The following is a 21,845-nucleotide window of genomic DNA, read 5'->3' as shown; positions in this document are numbered from 1 at the left end:
ATTGCGGAATGTGCTCAGTGAAGCAGTGCTTGAAAGCAATCGAAACCTTGAGTTGATGGGACCTCTACCAGCAGCCAGTCTTATTTGAAATTACAAGCTGGACCCTGAAATGAAACTTGTCATGCCCAGGAAAGCTGTTGACTGCCTGTCACATCTGGGAATTCTTAGAGAAATTGAAATAGCCTGACAGATGGATTCAAAAATCCAAGCAACCTGGATAATGTTCACAGGCCTTGTCCTTTCTTCGCAGCATCAGGGATGCTGGTGCCTATATGTTGTCTTTCTTGTTCGTTCCTGGTGGCATTGTGGTCATGCTTCAGGTAGCCTTTTTTAAAAGTTGATAAGTCATACTTGATAAGATAGTATCTTGATTAAGAAAAGGATTTGTCCTTCACATGATATATCTTCTTTTGGGGAAAAAAAATTATTTTCCCCATTGCCTAACTTATTGTAGGGACTGCCTCACTTCTATCAGGTCTTAGGCTCGTGGAGTTATGGTATCCATGAACTTGGCCTTCTCTGCCCTTTCAGATTGACAGTATAATTATGAAGGGACGCTAATGGTGTCATGGTCTCAAACAGACTCTCCTGCCTAATAAAAAACTAAACAACAAATAAATATAAAACCTGGTTTCCCTTCAAGGAATTAGAATTTTCCATTGTCCATAGTATAAGCCCACTAATTGTCTTCTGGTTCAGAATTTCAGGGACTCGCTGAGTAGCTCCTGATTTTATAATTTTTCCCCATGGCTAAATTTAGCTTTGCTTAGCTGCTAATATGTTCCATTGTTTTCTTGTTCTGTACCACTATGGCCAGAAAAAATGCCTCTCAGGTATATTTTTCTCATCTTGTGAAAACTATAGTTATTCTTTTAAGTAATAAAATCGCAGAGTTATAAAACTTGGAACTGAGCTTTACCTACCTCTAGTTCCTATTCCATAGCAACAAATATCTATCTAGCATCACAGTATCACTAACCTTTAGTAAAGTGTTGATTAAGTTGTGCCTACCCAATGATCCAACATGTGAGGTAAAGAGCAAGTAATCCTAAAGGCAGGCACAGTACATAACATAAATAGATACAGATAATATATTCCTAGGTATATATAGGTATGCGTGAATATATCATATATAATATCTGTGTGTGTATAGCTAATACACACCTATTAACTAGTAGCCTTTAAGTATATCACCATGCAGGTGACTGTGCACTGGTACTTCCAAGGTTCCTAGTTAATATTTTAACTAAAGGCTCCTAGTAAATATGTGTATATACATGCAAATTAATTGCTGAGAATTAATAAATAATTATATTATTGATATATTTTGGTAGAATTTAATACTATATAATATATTAAATGTGTTAAATATTAATATATTAAATGTGTGCATATATTAACTAGGAGCCTTTAAATATATATAGGTTGTTGCACAGTGCCTTAATATTTTTGGAAGGAAGGAGAGAAGGAATGAAGAGAGAAAGAGAGAGGAAGTCTGAAAATATAACCAAAAGAAATTCAGGGTTTAAGAGGGACACTGCATTTGAGTGTTTCTTGAATGTTCCCAGGCATCCATGCGTACGTACTTTCAAACTAAGTGACATTTGCCACAATGGGCTGATAAGGAAGAGGTGAAAAAGCAGAGAAGCGTCCCTCACCAACGTCCAGAAGTGGAGAGCAAAGCAGCAGACTCCAAGACAGGTGCTGAGCGGAAAATAATTACATTCTACTTTGCACTACAGTCACCTCAATTAAGTGCAGAAGCTTTATCATTGCTAGCTAAAAATATCCCCTTTTCATGCCATTCTCCCATGCCTATTTTTGGGAATTTGACTTTCTTTAGTGGCTTGCTTTATTCCAGGCTCTGTCTCCTGCTGGGCACCTAGGGAATTCTCTATTCAAAAAGCAGAGTCCAAAGGAGCTGCGGATCAGTGATAAAATCTGTTTGGATCATCTGACCAATCAGCAGGCGCTCTTGCCAAAGCAGCGGAGAGGAAGCTCAGGGCTGGGTGGTAACCACGCCTTTCTTTGTAACCAGGTTCTTCTTACCCTCTCCTCTGAGTTGATGGTTTTCCAGGAAATACGAGGAGATGAATTCTGACCTTTAGAGAACACAAGGGAAGTGGGCCTACCATCATGATTCTTTCTTTCTGTTGGGCTTTTTTTTTTCCTTCCAGCACACATAGTAGAGGCCCCCACTGCACACAACAAGGAGAAATGAGACTCCTGTGACAGAGCGGCTGGTCAGGGGGCCTGAGAGCCCCTGGGCCTCCAGTGTGACCCACAGGAGTCTGCCTGCCCCACCCCTTCTTCCAGCAGACCTTTATCTGGTTGGAAGCAGTGGCCAGGACATCACCTATGAAACACTCCCTTTGCCCTCACTGTGGCTGCCATTCATTCTTCTTCTGTCCTTCCATAGGATCTGGGAATTTCTAATGGGCCATCTGGCAGAATGAGTGGGGAGGCCTTTAGCCAGGTCAGCTCAGAGAGCACAGCTGGGAACGCCAGCTCTGTGACTTTGAATTAGTTACTTTACTTTTTCAAGCCTCAGCCATCTTTACTGGAAAACGGGTATTGATGGTAAGGGTCATAGGGCACAGATTCCATGAGAGTCATACATGCACAATGTTTAGAGGCACACCTGCATGCCACAGCTGCTATTATTATTAGAGGAGCTCACGTCTATTCCCACCTTGGTCAGGACATGCTTATTTCACCTAGCTGCTGCTCTCCTTAAGGGTCTAGAAATGTTCCATTCTTTCCTCTCCAAGCAGGGATTAGCAGAAAGAGCTGAAATAAAATTAATTAGAAAATTTTCCTGCTAAAAAAACATGACGATACCTAATTTATCTAAAGATCTCTTATTCAGAAACCTCAACACTCTAAACCAGGAAATAAGAAGTGAAAAAAAAAAAAAAGACTTATCTGAATGTCAGCATTGATATCAGTCTGTGCACTAAATCCCACACGGTCATAGGCACTAAATGCCATAGAAATCACGACTCTTCTGGTTGAGTTTGGCCTGGTTTTCTCGCCCTTTGCAATCAGAAAGCAGGGAGGCATAATGAATGAGCATTGTCAGAAGAGTTAGACTGAGTTTTGGGAATCTATTAATAGCAGGTATAAGATCTCTAAACGTGAGCAGGCTGGGCCGTTTAGCTAGGGCCAAATAGGCCTACCTTGCTGGTCAGTGAGAGCATCACTAAATCATGCTAGAAAAAAGAATGAATTTTCATTTTATTTCATGTTGTCTAAGAAGACTATTGGGTCTATTCTGTTTTAGAAAAGTTTCTATCCAAGAGAATTAATGTGTTTTCACTTGGCAATAAGGGAAAACCCATACTTAATGAGAAAATTCACTTCTTTAGAACATTTCTATTCTTTATATCTCTTGATAGGATAGACATCATTGTATGACTATACAATCAGTGTCATAGGGGTATGTGAAAAAAAATGCTGGCATTTGACTGATGTGGTAAACACAAAGTCGAACATTTTTCTGAGGGTTTTTTGTGGGAAAGGCAGTGCTGGTTGAAATGTACATTCTGCCATCCAAGAGAAACACACTCACTACAGAGTTGCTTTGTGGGACGATGGTTAGCGAGTTAACATCTCCCAGTCACATGACTCGTAAAACCGCTGTATGTGTGTATGTGGGTGCATGCACACGTATCTTCCTACTGCCGTGATAGGCAAGCCGATACGTGTAAAACCTCCCTCCGGGTTTGCAGCGCGAAAGAGAGCAATTTGATGAGAGATTCTGCTTTCTTAGTCTTGGGGTTCTCCACATACACACACATTGCTCTGGGGCAATTTTACCCTTCAAAGCTATCGGCGGCCTCTAAGGTTTGCCATATTCTTCCCCTTCCCCACTCCTCCAAACCTCCCCCAGGGCTGCGGGATAGCTCTAGTGAGAGGCACTTTAACAGAGTTCGTGCTGTCAGCACCAAGGCTGAAAAACTAAGAGCCATCTTTGATTCCTGCCTGACTCTTGGCCCCTGAGTGTCAACCCACCATGTGATTCTCCTTGACGCCCCGATAAGTGCTTCCTCTCCATCACACAGCCACCTGCTAATCCAGGTCCTTGTTATCCATCTCAAGCCTGCTGCAACAGCTCTGAAGCGGGGCCCCAACTCTAATCCCCACCCCGAGATTAATTTGTATCTGATAGTGTTTGACTTCAGCTTAGAGAGGCTGTGGGCACAGCCCGTAGAGCTGCACAAACCTGAGATCCAGTCCTGACTGTCATGTTCCAGCTAGGTGCTCTTGGGTAATTAATTCAATCTCTGAGCCTCATAGGGCTGGTGTGAGGATTAACGAGGTAACATGTTTAAAGTGCTTGGCACCAGGCCAGTGTATACTGAATTCTGTCCAAATTCCTTAAGCCAGAAGATCATTCACAGCTTGGCCTCAACCTTCCTTCCTAGGCTTGCTTCATGAGTCACCTTCCCTTTACCTAGTGCCCTAGCCAAATTGGATATTTGCATATAATATTTTAATGTTTACTTTTCTCTTACTTTCTCTTACCATTTTCTTCCTCCTGCTCCTCCCCACCAGCAAACCTCCCTATTGAAATTCGAACTACCCCACCATGTTCAGATCAAATCCTGGCTTATTCCTTTGAGTCTTCTTGGGTCATCCCAGCCGGAGATGACCTTTGTCTCCTTAGCCCCTACCTTCTTAGCCTAGTTAGAATTTTCTCATGGCTTTCATTACAGCTTCCTGGTTTTGATCATGTTTGAATCTCTATTTCTCCCCAAATGTTTTCATATTTGACATATGTGTGTATGATCTGGAACATATGACGGGGAACAGTAAAGCAACTTAAGGGAGTCAGGGAGGAAAGAATTGCTTCACCTGAGACAAAACTATCCCTCCTAAACAGTCGTACTCCAAAAAGTCAACAGTCTCAAAATCTTGGCCTACATTTCTTTTCTTTTTTTTTTCTTTTCTTTTTTTTTTTTTTTTTTGCAAGCCAGTTGAGTTTCTGATGGTGTTTTCTTATAATGCTGGTGGCTGGGTAGGGGGTGGTCAGGCCCTCCCTTGGCCTGCAATTTTTCATGCCTAGAGTTTTGACCCTGGGATAGTTAGCAGCTATGGCTTGTGCCATGAACAATGAGGATAATAAACTCAGCCATTCAATGGGATGATACAGGGCTGTGTGTCCATATTGGCCCAAGGAGAAGAAAAGGATTATTACTCTAGCTAGGGTTTAGAGAGAAACAATGGAGCTGATAAACTGAATTGTACTTTCCTTGAATCAATCCCACCTGAGGTTGAAAACATAGAAGACCCTTCAAAATGAGGTTCATTGTAAGGCGGAATAATATGACAGTAGATAGGAGTATAACACTCCCTTTTACCATTTAACAAATGTCACGTTCTGCCACTGTTGGGTCAGAAAATGCAGTTTCAGACAAAGACTTCCATTCTCCCACCAGCTTTATTTTTAATTTGCCAAAAGCTGGTTTGAGGGGAAAACCTGCCGGAGGTGCTTTATGTTTCCCTTTGTATTTTCATTCTTGTTGTGTGACAAAGGGAGCTCTTGCTTCTTACTCGTCTTGAGGGGCCCTAGAAAACTGCAGCAAAAGCACAAACTGAAATCAAAAACTTCAAAAAGGAAGAGAAGAAAAAAAAAGCTGCATCTCCAGGCTGGGTATTGTGTACACAAACAAGGGATTGTCTTTGCCCCTGGGACAGTCTGCCAGGAAAGAGGACAGGAGAGGAGCTCTGCCAGGCACACAAGCTTCAAAGCAGGGAGGGTCTGGGGGAAGGTCTGATTCTCAGTAAATGGTCTTTGTGATTTCCTCTCTCTTTCTCTCTCTCTCTCTCTCAATGTATATTTATTTCTTTTGAGAGAGAGACAGGGAGAGCATACATGCATGGGGGAGGGGCAGAGAGAGAGGGAAAGAGGAAATCCCAAGCAGGCTCCGCACTCAGAGCAGAGCCCGTCTTGGGGCTCAGTCTCAATAACCATGAGATCATGACCTGAGCCAAGATCAAGAGTCAGATGCTTAACTGGCTAGGCCACCCAGGCACCCCGTGATTTTCTCTCTGAATTGCCATTGTTTGAGACATTAATCATCACACTAAAATATAATTTTCTATCTCCACTTACAAATGCTTTCAAATACATTCACTCAAACACATTAAATCTAGGATTGTCTTGGGTCAGACACATGCTCGAGGACATCCCAGCACTGGCCCAACATGTCCTTCCCACATGGGTCTGTGTCCTCATCCACAAAACAACCTGGAAGGCTTTCTTCCTTTACCCTCTCTCAGGCTAGGAATTTATTTTAATATTGGTTTTTATGACCACAGGGAGTGTTCTTGACCAAATGGCAGCACCTAGTTTACTTATGATTAGCATGCAAGGGTACACCTGAAGTGAGTTTTAATCCCTTAGGGTCTGAGCACCCTCAGAATATAGCACTGAGCTCACCCTGTCTTTGCTGGTGAGACTGGGGATGGTCAGGTGGAAACCTGACTCGTCTCTGGATAAGAAACATTGCAGAGCTACACAGACACCCAAACCCAGACACTGAGCATCTAAGACCCCAGGCCTGCCTTCCCTGAATCTAATTAGGACAGTTCAGTCTCAGATATGTTAAAGAAAACATTATTCTGACACTTGTAAAACACAGTAAGGAAGCCTTTATTCAAGGAAGTATGCATTGGGTGTTTGTCGTGGGAGAGAGATTGGGCTCAACTCTGAATAGAAAGAAAGAAAAGTGGAAGGGGAAGAAAAGTCAAAGAGTAGAGGGAAGGGGTCAGCAGATGGAAAATGATTAAGAGGGTAAGAGGATTCTCGCAAAGTAGACCTAACAAGATTCTTGCTAAAGGCAGGCCAGGGTGACCAGATATCCCTGGGAGAGAGGGGTGTGGAGAATGAGGAATTCAGTCAAATATAGAGGGTCACCAGATATTGAGGGGTGGAGGATTCTTGCTAAAACAGGACAATGCCACTTGGAAGCCTAAAGCCTGGAGCCTAGTAAAGAAGAGGGTCCAGAGAATCCAACCTAAATTTGGGTCAAGGAGAGAGCCTTTGTCATACACAGTCCCCCATCTGAAAACCACAGGCCAGATTTGAACTTGGAAGGATTCATTCCACATTCATCAGGCGCCCACGACATGCCAAGCACACTACTGGGTGACAGGAAGGTAGAGATGAAGAAGTGTCTTTGCCTTCTGAGAAATCAGAGACTGTCAAAGGAGGGAGACAAGCAAACAGGAGACTGTGCCCTCAAACCAGACTGTCCCTGTGTGGACGCACCTCATCTTTCCCTGACTGCATGGCCTTCCAAACGGTATCCAATTTCCCTGGCCTCCCGCTCTTGAGCTGTGAAATGGGAAGAATCGCAGAAACTAGATGATAGATTTTTCTGGGGTTGGCCGAAATCTGTTTGTGAACTGCTTGCACAGTGGCTGGCACATTGTAAATACACAACAGACAACCTTAGGAATATTGCTGTCACGGATGGTGGCATGGTTTGTAGTGTGGTGGCAGTGCTGTGATAAAGGTAAAACTACAGAGGACAGACACCCAACCCCAGTGAAGGTTGCTTTGAATCAACAGGGGCACCCCAGAGGTGATGCTTCAACTGTGCCTGAGAGGAGATGGGGAGACAGTCAGGCAAAGCTAAAGGGGAAAGACACATCATCAGAGAGAACAGACAGGACAAAGTCACAGCAGCGAGAGAGGGAGTTGGCCAAGGGAACATGCCGAGGTTAGCAAATAGGAAGGGAATGAACAATTATTAAGCCCATAGGAGATACTAAAAACTGTGCCATATTTTAAAAGATGATCCCACAGAAAGCTTTGCAATAATCCTAAGACAATGAGCTATTCCTATTTGACACAGAAAGGAACTGAGGCTCAGAGAGGTGTAATAACATAAGTAGTAGCCTAAGATTACACACCTATTAGCTGCCATGATTCACTTCTGAGCTCGCAGGATTCTAAAGCCCAGATTCTGGACACAATCTGTCCTCTCTGAGCCAGAGCATGCATTGTGCCAGTGTCAGGAGGGTTGTGGGAGATAATTCAGGGGCTAGACCAGGAAAATCCCAGTGTTCACACTAAGGGGTCTGAGTGTCACCCTGGGAGTTAACAGCCCTTCCTGAACAGAGGAAGGGTTATCACTAATTCCAGAGGTGTAAGATTGGGGTGTATCTGTGTCACCAATATGGTATTCATGGCATGGAACAGGGATCATGGTGCCATGGCTCAACAACATAAAAGGGAGATGTTTTAGAAGGGATAATTTGTTTCTATGAGTTTGGCTTTTTTAGATCCCCAAAGTGAGTGAGATCATACAATATATGTCTTTCTCTGTCTGACTCACCTCACTGAGCATAATACCCTCAAGGTCCACCCATGTCACACATGGCAGGGTTTTCTTCATTCTCAAGGCTGAATAATATTCCATTGTGTGTGTTGGCCATTCATCTTTTGACAGGCACTTTGGTTGTTCCATATCTTAGTATTGTGAATTGTGCTGCAGTAAACATGGAAGTGAAGACATCTTTTTGACCTCTTGTTTCCATTTCCTTGGATGTGTACCCAGAAGTGGGATTGCTGGATTAGCTAATGCTATGGTGGTAATCATATTGCAATATATAAATGTATCAAATCAACCACTGTGCACCTTACATGTATAAACCATTATATATTAATTACATCTTGATAAAAAAAATGGAATTTCCCCTAAGCTAATGAACAGATGAAAATGTAACAGCAAACAGAAACAAGGTTTTCATATGGTACCATCCACAAGAATCAAGGTCCCTTCTTAGGGATGCTGTTGAGGAAATTAATGTATCAGGTAGGAAGCCAAACCGATTAGATGCCCCCCCCCCACCAGTGCAGATTTTCTGCCATTTTGAGCATGAAGAGAGAAATTCTGTGATCTCTAAGGCTAAAAGGAGCCCCAGTGATCATCTAGTCAAATTTGAGGGGGTTTTTTTGTAGATGATAAAACCAAAATTCAGAGAAGTGAGGTGATTTGGCCAAGATCCTTTTGACAATGTGATATCTGCCATATGATACTAACCTCATCCTGTCAGCCATACAGAGAAATCCCAGGAATCTGAAAGCATGCACACAGGCTGAAATTGGTATTCTCCAAATCATTTCCCCCAACCCTCCCCAGCAAAATGTTTCACAGGCTCTGAAGTGAGTGCTACTTAAACAACTCTCTCTGACTGCTCCGCCAGGCAAGGTATAGAAATCCAGCCTGGAGGATCAGATCCCCAGTCCTCAGTGAGCTTACATGCCCTGCCTTCAAGATGTTTGTCTCTGGTATTTTTTCGTGTGGTTGGACAGGAAGGGAAGTAGAAGCAAGATGTATCTTTTCTGAATGGGAGAAGGGAATCCAAAATGTTAGTCTCCTTACCCTCAAAGCCCTCTCTCACTGGCTCAGCCATACAGTTGCCCTGCCCAAGATGTTCAGAGGGCTGGACCAAAGGCATCTGTCTACCAACCTTGGAATCTGACAACAAGATCATTGCCAGGGGAACTAGACTGGCTTGAGAAGGGAAGCGCGAGAACCCCACCATCTGTAGCACCTTATGATGCTTTCTTGGCAATCTCTCTCCTGGAGAGATCACAGAAGTATGTGATGTCTTGATAAACATAATAGGGAAGTCAGAAAAAGATATAATTCTATCTTGTAATGATGAAAAAAGTAAAACCACCAAAATAACCCCTAAAAATCATTACAGCCCCGATAAGAAGCCCATATGGTGTTGGCCTATGAGAACCATCTGTGGTCCTCTATATTCTCCTTAGAGAGATGTCTAATTATTTTTTAAAAATATATACAAGAATGCACATGAATCCAGGAATGTCCTTCCTGAGATAGAAAATAATACTTAGGGTCAAATTGAATTTTCGCACATTCGTCTGGCTGACAAGATGGTAGATGACAAATATTCTTGATTCTGCTAGCCAAGGCCATGAGGTATCCAAAGAAGCTTCTAGAAATCTTATTGTTGGACCTGTAGGATCTGTCATGTTGGCAGCCAGTGAGGTACATCACATAGTTATATAACAAATGAAAGAGGTAACATCAATTGTCAGGAAAAGAACTGAAACCAGGAGGCAGTAGATGACAGGTTGTCATATAGTTCCAGCCCCCTAAAGAACCCTGCTGAAATTTCTCCAAAGAATTAATAAATGAGGGGTTTAGCCTGTTCCCATTTTTTGCTCTCATCACAAAATCAGCTGGGCTGCTTTTTCCGTCCTCCCGATGTGTCACCTTAGGATCTCAAAGTGTTCTTCAGACTGTGAAGGATATGTCAATCATGATGCAGGGAGCCTCGGTTGAGTTCCTGACCCATATTTAACACTTTCCTTACCGTGACATGACTTAACATGCCAAAAAGCAAAAAACAAAACAAAACAAAACAAAACAAAAGTCTCCTAAGCTCAGGTTCGCCAAATGATTTCATTTGCCCTTTCCAGGTATTTAAGTCAGCACTGCCCTGGGACCTATGCAGCATGCAAAGGGCTAAAAAGAAAAATCAGACAGTGAAAGTAGGAGAAAGTGAGGAGGTTGGCCTGTTTTTCAAGATCCCTTTTGCCAAAAACAAGAGCCTAAACTCGTCCTCGTTGTTGGTGGTGGTGGAAACAGAGCTGATCCTGCTCAATGCTCCCGTGTCTCCAGCAGTGAGAGCTGCCCTCCGACCATTCTGTGTGCCTGTTTTCCACTGCCATTTTGGTACAACCAGCTTAAAGAGAGCTGCCTCCCCCTTTTTAGCACTTTCACTAACCAGGTTGGAGGCCATTATGCAAATATAGTTCAAGGACAGCACAAGCTTTTTTGTTTTGTTTTGTTTTGTTTTTAAACTTTAACTAACTTATTATGTACTAAAATATGCATTTCTAACTATGAGACAATTTGTGACAAGAGGCCCCAACTTTGGGGAATCTCTCCTAAGGACAGAATGCCAAATACAGAACAGGATTTAAATGCAAAGATATTCATCACATCGTTATTTATATCAGATGTTTAGACACAATATGAATGTCCAACAATGGAGGTATTGAGTGAGCTATTCACATCTCTTGGACGCAATATTCTGTAGATATTGAGCGTTATGCTTTTGAAGAGCTCCCAATAATACAGGAAAATGCTTATAATAGTTATAATGCTAATGGAAAAGAAAATGAGAACACAAAAATTGTACTTCACAAATATGCCCACCCCCCACACACACACATATACACTATGCCTATGAAAATTTTTTTAAAAAGAAAGAAGAGAAAAAAAGAGAGAGAGTCTCAAAGGAAATATGCCAAGATATTATTAGTAGTTGTCTTTGGCTAGAATTTGGGACTTTGGAAATTATTTCTCATTTGACTGTTTCTAAACTTGTTATGATTTTTTTCATATCAGTCATGGACTGCTTTTATAATAAGAAAAAAATATTTCTTATGTTGGAACCAGAAGGCTTCTGACCTCTGATTTGCATTTCTTGAAGGGAGAAACAAACCCTAGTGTTCTTAATTACACTGGGAAAAAGAGAAAGGAGAGTCAAAGATTAGAGTCAAAAAAGCAAAACCTCCTCCATTTTCTGGCACCCTGGTAATTGCCCAGTTGTGCATGAAGGTCCCTTGAGAAAGCATGAGGTTATGGTACTGTCGGTGTGCTTTAAACTACTGAAAGCAACCTGAACTGAATTGTGTCCCAAGACTTGAGAAGACTCCTTTAAAATAAATCAGCAGGGGTGCCTGGGTGGCTCAGTCAGTTAAGCATCCAACTTCAGTTCAGGTCATGATCTTGCAGTTCGAGCCCTGCACTGGGCTCTGTGCTGTCGGCTCAGAGTCTGGAGCCTGCTTTGGACTCTGTGCCCCTCTCTTTCTCTCTCAAAAATAAATAAACATTAAAAATATGAAATGAAATGAAATGAAATGAATAAAATAAACCAGCAAATTGGATCAGTCGATCCACTGGCAAATCCAATGTATAATAAAATATCCTTTCAAAGCCAAATAATCATGTATTTTATCCAATGTGACAACTCATACATCTGAGTCTTTTAAAAGTAAGACCCACTAGACTTATATTAATTTCATCTGATTTCTATCTCCAGAGCATCATTTCTTATTCACACGCTTCAATATGAGACTATGAGTCTTGCTCAAGAAGATTACATAGAAAGTCAATATATAGTTTATATGGAACTCCATAGCAAATAATTACACTTATTTGATATTAATTTTCTCACAAAAAAATTGAATACCACTTTTTGCTGATCTTTGGTTTGCTCATTTCCAGGTGTGTTTGAATTTCCTATGATTTCCTCCCCTCCTCCATATAAATCAGCATGTCCATTTCTAAACCAGTACCTTTAGCAAAATGTTACTCTTAAGAATTTTGTCAACCAAAGAGACTTTATTTTCTCAGATGCTGGAAATAAAATAGGAGTATGTTTTAGGTGCATAGGATTCTATTCATCAAATTGCATTTTTCTCTTCCCAGTGCCGGGTGACCTTGGGTTGTGCCAAAGTGAAAACTGAACCCAGTATCTGCTTAAAGTCTTTGATGACCAGCCACCATCCCTGTTTAGATCCTGATTAGGGGTCTTGTTATCGTTCTGCATCTTGATGAACATGGATTTTTGCATTTCCTATTAATCACTCAGTTGTTTCAAATTATTTCGAATATCAACAACTCATCAGGGAAATATGCTGCTTAGCTGGTGATTTTGTAAAGTCGTTGTGTTGTGTTGATTGAATGACTTCTGGGTCTAATCCTCCCATCTCTCCCTGCCCTTGTTCTCAGGAAACACATCCACAGATCCTATAAAGAAATTGAATGAGTAAATAGGAAATTTCAGAGATGTTTCTTTAAGGAAAGTTTCAGATGTAGTGTGTTAATGTCCTCAAACCTATTGGTTAACATTATTATAGGTGGACTTTTCTAAATACTTACAAAATCGTGAGAATTTTCCTGATTATCCATTGGGTTGCTATGGTGTTTCTCTAAAATTCTCTGACGTGTTACAAACTTCTTGTCAAACTCAGGTATCGTCTCTCACATATCTGACAAGCATGAAATGATTGTGGAATGGTCTTTTCTGTCTTTGATAGATGGAGCCAAAGTGCCCTTGCAACTTACAGATGTATTTCAGTTTAATATCATGGTTATTTTCATTTTCAAAAGCTTGCCTCAATCTCCGTGTCGCTTTTCACAGACCCTTGCTTGCTTGGACATAAGTATGAATCACAAATTAGGCTAATTAACAGACACTTTGAAAAGGACTCCGTTTAATTTTTCCAGTATGTTTTTCTGTACCCTCAGCTTGTTCAACTACAGGACCTGCTGGGTTTTAGAAGTGGAAAGTCCATGATTAACTCAGCCACGTAAACTGTATTTTATTATTTAAGTGGTGAATATATTTGTTTGTTGCCCAGGAGATGAATCAAACTGTGTTCAAACATAAAATTACTTCTCCCAAATCATTTTTGTACCTCTGGGGTTTTGTCATTTTTCTATAATATATTCCCGCTTTGAGTCTTTTTCTATACTACAGTTTAATCTACATGGCACCAAAATGTCAGGCACTTGGGTGAAGCATACTTCTGGGTTAGTCGATGCTACCTATATCTCAAAAATGTCGGGGCGCCTGGGTGGCGCAGTCGGTTAAGCGTCCGACTTCAGCCAGGTCACGATCTCGCGGTCCGTGAGTTCCAGCCCCGCGTCGGGCTATGGGCTGATGGCTCAGAGCCTGGAGCCTGTTTCCGATTCTGTGTCTCCCTCTCTCTGCCCCTCCCCCGTTCATGCTTTATCTCTCTCTGTCCCAAAAATAAATAAACGTTGAAAAAAATTTTTAAAAAAATGTCACGTTCATACTAAGTCTCAAACAGTTTCTAAAACTCCGGCAGCCCAGTTTCTATCACCTAATGCTTGACTAAGTGCTTAGTAATAATACAGTGTCCAGTAGATTCTTGTTTAAAATTGATGATTAACTCTTGAAACACGCTCCTGGTTTAGAGCCTAATGTTACCGCTCTGTGTGGAACGTGCTGCTTTTTCATTTTTGGTTTCTTCAAACCAGTTTCCTTATTTCCTTAACACAGCAATTTGGTAATAATTCATCCACTCATCGAACAGTACTGAGCAAGGACTAGCTAGCTAGCGATCCCCATTGCCAATGGGCTTCTGTTTCATACAAAGAGACGTGTACCCATAAGGGGAAGGAGGGGCTGAAGCAGTGTGCTGGGCAGCCGCACCGAGTATGCGAGAGACACAAGGAGAAGTGAGGACTCCGTCCCGGTTATACAGGAAGGCTTCCTCAGTGCCACACGTCAAGTGAAAGGCTTGTGGTTGATTCTGCAAGCAGAGGGAACCCCAAAAAAAGGGAACTGAGGGGTACCTGGCTGGCTCAGTCAGTTAAGCACCCTACTTCTGCTCAGGTCATGATCTCGCAGCTGGTGGGTTCAAGCCCCGTAGTGGAGTCTCCATTCTCAGCGCAGAGCCTGCTTCACATCCCCTGTCCCCATCTCTTTCTGCCTCTCTCTCTCTCAAAAATAAACATTTTCTTTTAAAGGAACTGAATAGGGGCACCTGGGTGGCTCAGTCAGTTAAGCATCTGACTTCAGCTCAGGTCGTGATGTCACTGCTTGTGGGTTTGAGCCCCACGTCAGGCTCTGTGCTGACAGCTCAGAGCCTGGAGCCTGCTTCAGATTCTATGTCCCGCTCTCTCTCTCTCTGCCCCTCTCCACTCACGCTCTTTCTCTCTCAAAAATAAATAAACATTTAAAAAATTTTTAAGGGAATTGAATAAACAAAGGCTACAAGTTCAGAAACAACTTCAGGGGCCCTTAAAGGAGCAAGTTGTGGGGTATCTGGGTGGCTCAGCTGATGAAGCATCTGACGTCGGCTCAGGTCATGATCTCACGGTTCCTGAGTTCAAGCCCCACATCGAGCTTAATGCTGTCGGTACAAAGCCATCTTCAGATCCTCTGTCTCCCTCTCTCTCTGTCCCTCCCCTGCTCTTGCACGCATTCTCTCTCTCTGTCTCTCTGTCTCTCTCTCTCTCTTTCTCTCTCTCTCTCTCAAATATGTAAACATTTTTAAAAAATAAAGGAGGGACACCTGGGTGGCTCAGTTGGTTAAGCGTTTGACTTCAGCTCAGATCATAATCTCACAGTTTGTGAGTTCAAGCCCCACGGGCTCTGTGCTGACAGCTTGGAGCCTGGAGCCTACTTCAGATTCTGTGTCTCCCTCTCTCTCTCTAACCCTCCCCAGCTTGCACTCTGTCTCTCTCTCAAAAATAAATACAAACATTAAAAAATTTTTTTAATATAAAAATAAAAAAAAATAAAGAAGCAAGTTGCTCAGCATGACTGGGGCATGAGGTGTGGGGTCGTGGCTGTGGTGGCAGGGGTGGGTAACAGCAAGGGTGTAGCAGTGAACATGTATCACCAAGAGATAAAACTAAAGAAGTAGCCAGGAGTGTGATATTGGCAATCCTTGAATGCCTTGCTAAGAGTTATTAGTAATGGAAGCCTCTAAAAAATTTTGGTAAGGAGGGTGATATAATCAGGAAGATTGCTTGGGTAGCTGCATGGGGAATAGAATGGAAGGACCAGAATCAGGAAGACCAGTAAAGAAACTTCTGAATAGTTATGAGGCTGCTGGCTGAACAATGGCTGTGACACTGAGGACAGAGAGGGAAGGAGGCAGTGAGAAGCACCCGGACATACCATATATGTACTCGCTTCTCTCTGTCTCTCCTGTCTAGAATGCACTAGAAATAGGCTCTGTGAAGGCAGGAATTGTCTGTCAGCTTTGTTCACTGCTCTACCCCAGCACCTCAAAGGTGCCTAGCACAGAGATGCTCAATGAATCTGTGCATGACTCCCCTGTATGCAGGGAATCAGAGGGAACAGATATGACACCCCATTTCCTGACTTTGAACGGGGGTACAAATGACAGTAAGAACATAAGCAGAGGAGCTGGTTTGCAGACAAGTTCAAGGAGTGGAGAATACGGGAATCATGTCATTTTGAAAGACAGCTTCCCTTCAATCTGAGAATCAGAATTGCATCCAGGCTAAGGCAATTTGTCCACAAGTGAGCCGAAGATAGAAAATGTCAAACTGAATTTGGGGGAAGTTGTGGGGTTTTTAACAAAATGTGTGATTTTTTTTCTTTCAAATCTTGAAGAACACTTTAATCTTCCTATATTTCATAGCGTTTTGACAAAATAACCAACCATGTCAAACAAATCCAAGAATTACTTTTAGGGTACATGTTGAAAATACCAATTTTATTATAGAGGAAAATCAGGCTTTATTTACTAAATCGCCAATAAAATAGCTAAGTAACTTCTACCTGATTTACATTTTTCTATTAAATGTACATTGATGAGATTTTATAGAAGGAGCATATATGTGTCTATCTCCCTCCTGCCCCTCAAATGACAAAAAAGGCTAAAATAATAAATATATACAGTTTTGAAACAAATCCCTATCAGTACTTAGCATGGAAGGAGATGAAAAAGGTTACTATGCTAGAAGGCAAGAAATTTTGAGTAACATCTAGAATATTAAAAGCAGGTATAGGAAGTAGAGTTTGGAAATCATTTCAGGAGAAAAACATATTCTGTGAAGTTGAAGATCATTCCAGTTACCATTAAGGACCAAAACAAATAAAGGCAGGAAACAGGAGAGGCCCTGGGAGCAGAATCAGAACAATGAATTCAGGACCTTCTCTCAGAGTAAATGGCCCCACAAATTCCCTATCAACGAATTGTATTCTACAGACAGACTCAGCCATGCACATACAAGGTTATTCCCTGCAATGGTGTTTATAATCACCAAAGATCAAGAACCACCCCAAAGTTCATTAATAGAAAACTAAATCATAAATCATAATACATGCATATAAGGAAACATTAGGCAGCCAACAAATAATGAAGCTGAGTAGAATGGTCTCCAGGATAGGTAGTCACATGAAAAAAGTGATGCGTAATAATGTATAAAGCTCACGACCACCTGTGTAAAAGATGTGTCTAATTCTCTTTGTTTATGTGGAGAACATCTCCCAAACCAGGAATAGTGGTTGACTTTGTTGAGAGGTGCTGCAAAATGGAGGACAGAAATGATACCTTTCGTTTTCACCATATATTTCTTTATGCTATGGATTTTTTTTGCCATGTACATATATCATCTAGGCAAATATGATACTTTTTCAAAGGAAAAGAAAGGTGGAAGGGAAATGATAAAGTCTAGAAAATAGAAAACATAAAGTAATGTGGAAGAAATAAAAGAAACCAGTAATCATATTAGACATAACTGGATTCTTTTCTCCCTTGGATTCCTAATGATATTCTGATTCAGTTAAAAAAAAAAATCTAGCCTTGCTGTTTACAAGGTACAGACCTTAAACAAAATGACCACACAAAAGTGACCAAAAAAACAAAAACAAAAACACAGATGGAATAATCTATCAGACACATTGTAATCCCCCATGAGAGTATATATGGCAAATAAAATGTTAATATAAAACAAAATATGCAAAGCAACAACATTAAATAGGAAATAGAGATATTTTGTGTTGATAAAAACTGCAATATGCCAAGAACAGACTGTCATGAACCTTTTATACGTTTTTTAAAACCTTCAAAACATATAAAGCAAAGATTCTGTACTTTCAAGGAATAATTGTGAAGTATGTAGTCAGAAGATTTTAACATGCCTCTCAGAAATAAGAAATAAGTCAAATAGAATATTTGAATAAAAATTAAATGTAATCTGTATCTATAGCAACCTCTGTACCTAAAATTCTGTACCCAGAAGATAGAGAAGACACACTTTTTTTTTTCAAGCAAAATAGCATGTTTGCAAAATGTTACAGATACACACATACACTCTTTTAACATTAACAACAATTTTAAGGCAAAATGGCATATATTTAAAAATGAATGAAAATGACATAATGCATAGAAAAGTATGTGAGATGCATAATCTTAAACACATTTATTAAAAAAAAAAAGAAAGAATAAAAACAAAGTGACCGTGATGTCAACTCAAAATTCTAGGCAAAGAATGGCCAAGGAAGCAAAACTGAAGAAATGAATGGATAATGATAAAAGCAGAAAATAATCACTTCAAATTGTAAATAATAATATTGATCAATAAATTGATCAAGATAATAATTGGTCAAATAATAATTGATCAAGAAAATCTGATTCTTTGAAATGACCATGATTTTGATAAGTTAAAAATAAAGAAGACTAAAAAAAATCCATATAATTCTAGATATAAAGGAGATTTTTAAATAATAAGAAATTTTTTAATCTTTTTTTTTTTTTTGAGAAAGAGCCTGAGAGAACAAGAGATAGTGTAAGTGGGGGAGGGGCAGTGGGCAAGGGCAAGAGAGACTCTAACGCAGGCTCCACTCCCGGTGCTGAGCCCAACTCTTGATCTCACAACCATGAGACCATGACCTGAGCCAAAATCAGGAATCAGACGCTTAACCAACTGAGCCACCCAGGCGTCCCATATAATAAGAAAATTCTGCATGCAACTGTATACCCCTGAACTTGAGAATCGTAATGAAATGTTTAATTACATAGGAAAATATATGAAACAGAGTCAGGGAAAGGCAGAAAATCTAAATTGGTCAATAATTGTTGGAAAATGTATAAAGGTGATCAGCGATCTATGCCTAAAAACACTTCAGTGCTAGATAGTTTATAAACATCTTACTAAACCTGCCAAAAGCAGGAGAATTCCTTTGTTATGGAAACCATTCTGGGGCATAGTAAATAAAAAAAAAAAAAAGTTTTCCAAGTTATACTGAACAGTTAGTACAACTCTAATACCAAAATGAGGCAGGGTGGGTTACATGTACCAACCTCATTTCAAAACACAGTTGTAAAGATCCTAAATAAAATCTTAGTGTTGTTAAAGAATCATACATCAATACCAAGGAATTTTATATCAACTTATCATACCCCAAAAGTGCTATCTTGATTCATATTCCCACAAAGAATATTTAAGAATACTTGATTCTCTTCATCTCTGTCAACACTTGGGGTTGGTCAAATGGCTCTGACTTTTTTGTTGGACGTTTTTTCCCCCTGGTGTTGTATATATACATTGTGTAATATTTTAAATTTTGTTTTAATTTCAAATAAAAAGAGTTGTAGAGTATTTCAGATCAGCTAAAGGCAAAATTATGAAACAAACTTCATCTTTGGATCCTCCAGCCTCTCCTTAGTGCTTCCTTTTCCTCTTGAATGAGGGCATGGACAGGTGCACAGCCACTCCTCCCACATCAGTTTTCTAGAAAACCTGCAAAGCCCTGGCATACAATTGACAAACAACAGCACATGTATCTGTGTCTCCGGTGCCCCTTTCCCAAATTCTTTAGAAACCCTACACTACGCACCTTCCTTTCCCTCTTCTCAAATCTGTTCCTAGGAAGTCCTGTTAATGTTCTATTTCGGAGTAAATTTATCTATCTGCTGCCCCAGAAAAAAATTACATCTGAAGTGTGATCTCTAATTAGGCAATAAAATGTAGGCATCTGCAGAGCAAGTAGGTCCCATGTTTAAGGAATTCTGTTTGGTGCCTAATTTTGAAATTTTTCTAAAACAATGAACTCCAATATGATCCTGGTTGTCTCAACTTGTTACCAGCTAAGTACACAATACCTTTCAGACCACAGCCGGACTGGCGGAAAGAGTTAATTTAAAGGGCTGGTGAGATTCTACTTCTGCCCCCTGAATCCTAATCCCGTGGATCTCAAGTTTTCTTTCCAATTCAGGCACCTGTTCCTGAGTTCCTCTTGCCCCGAGGGCTGCTCAGTTCTTTTTTAATTTTTTTTTAAATATGAAATTTATTGTCAAACTGGTTTCCATACAACACCCAGTGCTCATCCCAACAGGTGCCCTCCTCAATACCCATCACCCACCCTCCCCTCCCTCCCACCCCCCATCAACCCTCAGTTTGTTCTCAGTTTTTAAGAGTCTCTTATGTTTTGGCTCCCTCCCTCTCTAGCCTCTTTTTTTTTTCCTTCCCCTCCCCCCTGGTCTTCTGTTAAGTTTCTCAGCATCCACATAAGAGTGAAAACATATGCTATCTTTCTCTGTATGACTTATTTCACTTAGCATAACACTCTCCAGTTCCATCCAAGTTGCTACAAAAGGCCATATTTCATTCTTTCTCACTAGAGGGCTACTGAGTTCAAATCACAACTATCCTTCTAACTCATTTTGTGACCTGAAGCAAGTTACTTTGTCTCTGGGTACTGGACTAGATTTCTAAGGCAACTGATAGTTTAACAGTGGATGAGTCTCTGTGTCTGTTCTCTCCCTCATAGTGGCAAAACTTAGAATTATATATTAGTGGGGTGTGTGGGTGGCTCAGTTGTTTTTGAGCATCTGACTCTTGACTTTGGCTCAGGTCATGATCTCACAGTTCGTGAGTTCAAGCCCCACATCCGGCTCTGCACTGACAGCATGGATTCTCTCTCTCTCCCTCTCTCTCTGACACTCTCCTGCTCATTCTCTCCCTCTGTCTCTCTCTCTCTCAGAATAAACATTTTTTTAAAAAATTAATTATATATTAGCAAATCCTACAAAGTTTACTTCCCATGCAGTTGGAAACAAGCAAGCACTATTATTTTCCCATTTTACAGATAGAGAAACTTGAAGCCTAAAGTAGCTGAAAAAATAGTAATTCAGTACACATATACAAATAACCTTTTGGCTTCCTTACTTAGCCTCCCTCTGACTTGGAAAAAAGATCACTGTTACTGTTCAGCATTATTGTGGAACTTTGTATTAATCCAACAGGTTTTAATCCTTCATTGCTCTCTCTTTACTCTCCTTCCTGTTTTCCATTCCTGGAGAATACTCTTGTCCCCTGGATTACTCCAAGGAAAGATGTTATTGTACTGTGTGCTTTCTCCTTCTCACAACCTGGAAATAATTGCTAAGTTATTCTCAAGGTGGTTCAAGGTTATCAAGAGGGCTGAAGGATCTAGAGCCATCACAGTGTTGAAACCATTCAAAACTAGTGCTGAGGAGTAAGTGTACTGATGGCTACATTGCATACATGCATATACACACACATGTGCGTGCACACACACACACACACACACATAGTAGGACCATTTACCAAAGGGCATACCAAACTAGCTACTTTTAAACACTTAATTTCTCAACTCATAGTTTACACATTTTTGTAAATCCAGCCAGTTTTAATTTTAAAACTGAAATGATAGAAAAGGAAATTTCCTTTGTCTCTGGTTTCTCTTCATTGTAAACATCATTATGTAAGGTGGTCTCCGTTAGGAGGCTACTGAGACATCTTCCTCTTAATGAATTGCAGAACCCTTGAGTTGAATTCTTGCTATGTCTGCTTTCCCCGTGGTTAAAAATCTACCTTGTAGATATTAAGATAGTCTATGTTCAGATATGGTCTCACTGATTGAATTTCTGTTGGGCAAAAACATGCATTGCTAATGGTCACCTTGTCTCAAATTGCAGATTACGGTGTTTCGGATGGGATCAGAAGGACACCAGGACATTGATTTAGCTATCCTGACAGCTTTGCTCAAAGGTAGGAGTTTCTGTGTCCAGAGAGTACAAAAACAATTTAAATGGATTAACACAGCAACTTTGTCTCCTAATAGTGCATATAAACCCAAATGATACCATGACACATCCAATTATTGACAACATAAGGGCTTCTCCTGGAAGACATTGTTCCTGCTATGAAATTCTTCTATGATAGAGCTGTCAAAGTGTGACTCAATTTCATAAAGTTTAAAGCAATTACCATTCAATCGTGTCCACTGAATCATAAAAATACATAAAG

At 40.6% G+C, this 21,845-nt stretch overlaps 1 protein-coding gene across 11 annotated transcripts in view; it reads left to right on the top strand.

The window, feature by feature from the left end:
* TRPM3 (transient receptor potential cation channel subfamily M member 3) overlaps positions 1–21,845 on the top strand; it is an 803,483-nt gene that overhangs the window by 656,997 nt on the left and 124,641 nt on the right. For all 11 annotated transcript variants that reach the window (XM_045468653.1, XM_045468651.1, XM_045468658.1 and 8 more), the window contains one exon: positions 21,515–21,587. In XM_045468653.1, the coding sequence (XP_045324609.1) occupies positions 21,515–21,587 (73 nt within the window). The remainder of the gene's footprint in view (positions 1–21,514; positions 21,588–21,845) is intronic.

The sequence above is a fragment of the Leopardus geoffroyi genome, chromosome D4, assembly GCF_018350155.1.
Source record: "Leopardus geoffroyi isolate Oge1 chromosome D4, O.geoffroyi_Oge1_pat1.0, whole genome shotgun sequence".
NCBI lineage: Eukaryota > Metazoa > Chordata > Mammalia > Carnivora > Felidae > Leopardus > Leopardus geoffroyi.
Note: the sequence above shows the minus strand (reverse complement) of the source record. Positions and strands in the feature narration are given on the sequence as shown.